The following is a 6,000-nucleotide window of genomic DNA, read 5'->3' on the forward strand; positions in this document are numbered from 1 at the left end:
GGACAATAAATGTGAATTGCGAGATAAAAAAAATGCAATGACCTGTTTTATTATGTGGCACGAACAACAAAACAAAATTGCAAGATGTAAACTCAGTTCTAACAAAATAGTCAGAATTGCGAGATATACACTTAATTCTAGCAAACTGCAAAGATTTAAACTTTTGAGTTTCTCATGTATGTCTCCTTTTCTCTCTCTCTCTCTCTCTCTCTCTCTCTCTCTCTCTCTCTCTCTCAGAATTGCAAATAAATTTTAATGAAAATTTTGTTTTTTATTAAAATTTCAATGAAAATTTCTGTGCTTACAAATACAAAATGAAACACACAATTATTAGCAAACGAGACCCAGTTTTTTGTGTTAAGATCTCTTAAACCGCATCGTTTGTGCTTCACTGATTCCGGACAGGTTTGGAATATCACGAGTATGAGGGAATGATGACATAATTGTCATATTTGGGTGAACTATTCTTTAAGTCTGGTACTTCTGTGCAAAATAGGACAACCTATCAACATCCTTGTTGCATTCTTTGTCACAGCCAACTTGTAGCACCAAAGAGCCTATTGACATAGTAAGCAATTAGCAAATTGGATAACTTGTAAAAAATAATAAAAACAATCTGTCAACTTTACTTGTTTATCTATAAATCAGTAATTGCAGACCATCTGTTGCAGTATTCATGCTCTAATTTAATACCTAATGCTTGATTGCATAACTCGGGTTCACTAAAAGGTCCCAACCACAACATAAAACCTTGATTAGCCTGTTCAGGGGTGCTAAAATATGATTAAACTTTGGTGGGCCTCTCCTGAAGAAACAAAGAGAAGTAAGTTATTTCAACAATATTCATTTTGAAAGTGAAAGTGAAGTGACATTCAGCCAAGTATGGTGACCCATACTCAGAATTTGTGCTCTGCATTTAACCCATCCGAAATGCACACACACAGAGCAGTGAACACAAACACACACACTGTGAGCACACACCCGGAGCAGTGGGCAGCCATTTATGCTGCGGCGCCCGGGGAGCAGTTGGGGGTTCGATGCCTTGTTCAAGGGCACCTAAGTCGTGGTATTGAAGGTGGAGAGAGAACTGTTCATGCACTCCCCCCACAATTCCGTCCGGCCCGAGACTAGAACTCACAACCTTTCGATTGGGAGTCCAACCCTCTAACCATTAGGCCACGACTTCCCCTTCTTCTCTCTTTTTTATCATATATACACTGTGCCGAATAGGACATTCCATAATCACAAACACAAGTCCTGGATCCACCAATAAGCTTTTAAAGGGTTAGTTCACCCCAAAATGAAAATTATGTCCTGAACTACTCACCCTCATGTCATTCCAAACCCGTAAGACCTTCGTTTATCTTCAGAACACAAATTAAGATATTTTTGATGAAATCGGAGCGCTATCTGACACTCCACAGACAGAAATGTCCCCAGGTCCAGAAACGTAGTAAATACATTGATAAAACAGTCCATGTGACATCAGTGGCCAAACTTCAGTTTTGCGTTGCTACGAGAATACTTTTTTTTTTTTTTTTGTGCAAAGAAACCAAAAATAACATAATTTATAAATTAAATTAAAGAGAATTACAATGCATACACACTCTTTCCCCTACGCGTAAAAAAAGCTTATTGCGCAGATTACGTTCATGCAGGTTTTTTTTTGTTTTTTTTTCTTCTGAACTTAATACTGATTACGTCAAATGCGTTCTTGGGTACTCTTCAAAATGGTGAAAGACATAACTGGGGGAGAAGAATTGTTGAGTAAATCATGTTATTTTTGTTTTCCTTGTGCAAAAAAACTAAAAAGTGTTCTCATAGCATTGCAAAACTGTAATTTACATAATAATATTAATAATAATCAATATTTAAATTAAATAAAGCATAAATATTAGATAAAAAGAATTTGAAAAGAAACTCCATAAGAATTGAAAATTAAAATGTTTCTTTGGCCATTAAATGAAGTTGAAGCACTAAAATTAAAACACTTTAATAAATTATATAAATTGTAAAATAACACACAACCTTTACATAAATATATATATATATATATATATATATATATATATATATATATATATATATATATATATATATATATATATATATATATATATATAGAGAGAGAGAGAGAGAGAGAGAGAGAGACTAATTGAATCCAGAAAAGCTGATGTTAAAGCTTCGTGTTGCATGTTTCTAGTCACATTCATTGTTGTGTTGCTTGAAGTGAAGGTTTTGTCACGAATAAGGGAAACGAGACCTCTCGGAAGAGGCCTACAGTTTGGAATCCTGTAAAGCCGTCACAGTGTTTGTCTGGAAAACATCTCTGACATTGTTGTGTCAGCTGAGTCAGCACATGACAGATGTGTCTGTTGAATCCCACACGGCTCTTTCATTTACCCTCCACGATGGCTCACTTCCCACTGCTCTCTCTCTCTCTCTCTCTCTGTGTCCTTGCCTGTGTCCTTCTCAGAATACTGTGAATGTCTTACTTTTTTCCTTTCTGTTCTTCTGTCTCTCAGCGGATCCTCTGGTGGGAAGCATAGCTACTCAGTACCTGACCAACAGAGCAGAGCATGACAGGATAGCTCGACAGTGGACCAAGAGATACGCCACATAGACGGCGCCCGCTCGCTCGCCCTCCCATCGACCCACACCCGTGCACCACCCCCTTCTTCCCGGCCTCCCTTTGTCCGCCCCTCCTTGCCGCACTCTTCTCCAGCGCCGCCCCAGTTCCCATCACCCGCAGGAGTGTAAAGATCCAGGAGAGGCAACTTTACAACGTGCAACAAATCTTTATAGCCTTTACAATACGGACTTCTGTGTATATGTCATACTGATTCTACCCCGTGTTTTTACCCGATACGGACTGGGAGCGCAGACAGGACCCGCCAAGGTGTAAAGGCTGCAGGAGTAGAATTTTGTAGCTGTAGATTTAGTTCTGTTTAAAAGCCTACTTGCAAGTCTTGCTTCTTTGGGATATAAAAAAAAATGTATTTTGTGATGTAATAAGGAAAATGTTCCTAAAGTCTACCAAATATTATGGTGCATTTTAGCCTAATTCATTATCTGTATGAAGTCGAAGAAAACCACAAAAAAAAGATAAAAAAAGAAATAAAAATAAAAACAAGCTGTAGATTATTAGAAATGATGTCATTTATATGAGACCCACGCTCATTTCCAGTTCTGTGGTACATGCTGTTGTGAATCTGTTATACCTTTGTCAGTTTGTAATGAAGCGATCTCATTGAACGTTTTGTAGCTCAGCTGAAATGAGCAACCACTGTAAGATCCCCTCCAACACAATAAAAAAAGAAAACTGTCCCCCGGGTGAGGTGTTTGTGTGTGCTGTTTTCTCAAAGGATGTGTGCTGCACTCTTTACACCTGCATTATGATCTGATCGGATCACAAATGATGGACTAAATAATACATTGCCATTCAATTTTGATTTCTTTTGAAAGAAATTAATGTTTTTATTTAGTAGGGAATTGATGTAATAAATGGGCCAAACGTGAGGGCATTTAAAATGCTAAAAAAGATGAAGATTTTAAATCATATCTTCTTATGATCTTTATATTCTTCAATGAATCTTGAAAAAAAAAAAATTACAAATCATGGTTTCCACAAAAATATTAAACAGGACGACTATTTTCAACACTGATGCAAAGTAGAAATGTATTTAAAAACATTAAAATCTCACCATATCCAAATGTTTGCATGGTAATGTAGACAGGCCTGGAGAGATGTTTTATTGTTTTTAAGAGCGCATTCGGATGCTTTTTTTACCTTAATATTTTTGAATGCATTTTTATTTATTTAATCTTTTAAAACCCACAGCTTTGCATATGCCTGATTTTATAGAATAATAATAATTATTCTATATATATATATATATATATATATATATATATATATATACAAGGTTTCATGAAATAATAGAAAAAAAAGCTGATCATTTATTTTTCCCACTTTTTTTTTTAAACCAAGGCATTTTCTTTTGTGTTCTTTGAGATTTTTTCTTTTTTTGTAGGTAATTGCAGAAAAAATGCAAACAATGTTTTCTGTATTTCATCAAAAAACATTTCCAATCATCACAGTTTAAAACAAAAACAACTGTATATACACAGTTTAAAACAGTTTAACACAGCATGACCATTCAATCACTAAATAATATTTATATTTACATATATACATGTTGACATTTATTTTATTATTTATTTGTGTATTAGTAGAAGCAGTAGTAGTAGTTGTTGTATCTTTAATTTGTACGCATTTGTATATTTTGGGCTCTCATGCTTTTACGCATGATTTTAAGGGCACTGGCAAAACATCTACTGTAACATATTGAAATCCTTGCAGTTTGCGTGTTGCTTGCAAAGAATTTCATCACAATAAATGGTTCTTTTTAAATGGCCAACAAAAGAGAAACAGGTTTTTTGCCAGCATAATTATCCAACCAAACCAAATCCAACCAGCATGTATGGTTGACATAAGCAGCTGTCAATCAAAAACTGCCTATTTAAGAACTCTTCCTGTTGTTTTAGGGTCATATTGGGCCACAGCACTGACTTGTGGACTTGCTAACTCCACAAAACACGTGGGTATGACATTCATTAGCACTGTTATGTCATTTTTGGCATCCATAAGCAGTCACTTGGTCTCCCGTGCACATCTCACATTCATATTGGCTCTGCCTTCTGGATGTTTCTCTGGTCAGAGTGAGACCAGATTTTTTAGGGTCGCTCCCAGAAGAACATTCGTCACGGCTCTCTTTCGCTGTGGTTGAAGTGAGATTCCCATGAGGGCAGGGGAATGTCAACTGCTGTAGGACCCAACTTGGATGTTTGCAGCCCCCTGGTGGCGCCTTTGTTAATCACACTTAGCTGGGAGGGGGATGGAGATCAATCCGGTGTTGAGTAGTACTGATTATTTTTTTGGTTGTCGATTGTCAACTGATTTTTTATTATATATGTGATGATGTTTTTCTATTTTTGTGAGTCTCAGTGAATCCAAATCCGAATCCAAAAATTGTTTTCAAAAAAAGTGTATGCATATAGTACATCATTATTTTACTCTATTTAATAAAAATGGTTTTAATTCAATTTACATTTTAATTTTATTTATAGCCAGTGCTGCTTTTTATTTATTTTATTTTTAATTTAGCAAGGATCCTGGAAAATGCATCATGGTTACCACATATTAATATTTCTAAAATATTTAATTCTATTATAAAATATTATTTTCCACAAAAATAACAACAACAACAATACATAAAATAATAATAATAATAATAATATATTTTTCTTGTGTTTTGTTTTGTTGATGAGTTGGATAGGATGATAGTTTTGATGACTTGAAATTTTGAAAATTATAAAAAAATATTGTATTGCAATGACACAAATTCCAGTTGTTAAAGCAAAGAGTTTTGCATTAATGCAGTTTATCTGTAAAGCTAAGGACCTGTTGGAGACAGAACTGGGTCTTAGCCACAGGAGGGAGACAAACCATAATGTGCCTTCCTCTCGCTGCCTCCTTTTTTTTAGAAATGGAGGGAAGCTCACCCAACCTGCCAGCGGTGCTGTTTCCAAACCAGGCAGTGATGTATCCAGTCAGGATGCTCTCCACAGTGCAGGTGTAGAATGTTCTGAGGATGCTGGGGCTCATTCCAGACTTTCTCAGCTGTCTCAGGAAGAAGAGGCATTGATGTGTTTTCTTCAGCACTGCGTCTGTGTGAGCAGACCATGTCAGATCCTCACTGATGTGAACGCTGAGGAACTTAACACTGTTTACATGCTCTGCAGGTGTCTTGTCGATGGTGATGGGTGTGTGTTCTCTGCTTTGTCTCCTGAAGTCCACCACCAGCTCCTTGGTCTTGTCGATGTTGAGAGAGAAATGGTTATCTTGAAACCATTTATTCAGGGTGCTCACCTCCTCTCTGTAGGCCGTCTCATTGTTGTCGGTGATCAGGCCTATCACCGCTGTGTCATCAGTGAATT

At 36.4% G+C, this 6,000-nt stretch overlaps 1 protein-coding gene across 1 annotated transcript in view; it reads left to right on the forward strand.

The window, feature by feature from the left end:
• Window positions 1-3,327, forward strand: part of ube2e3 (ubiquitin-conjugating enzyme E2E 3 (UBC4/5 homolog, yeast)) — a 40,001-nt gene extending 36,674 nt beyond the window's left edge. Inside the window, exon 6 of the mRNA XM_052565600.1 lies at window positions 2,526-3,327. Within this exon, the coding sequence (XP_052421560.1) occupies window positions 2,526-2,623 (98 nt within the window). The 3' untranslated portion in view covers window positions 2,624-3,327. The remainder of the gene's footprint in view (window positions 1-2,525) is intronic.
• The last annotated feature ends 2,673 nt before the right edge of the window (window positions 3,328-6,000 follow it).

The sequence above is a fragment of the Carassius gibelio genome, chromosome B9 (assembly GCF_023724105.1).
Source record: "Carassius gibelio isolate Cgi1373 ecotype wild population from Czech Republic chromosome B9, carGib1.2-hapl.c, whole genome shotgun sequence".
NCBI lineage: Eukaryota > Metazoa > Chordata > Actinopteri > Cypriniformes > Cyprinidae > Carassius > Carassius gibelio.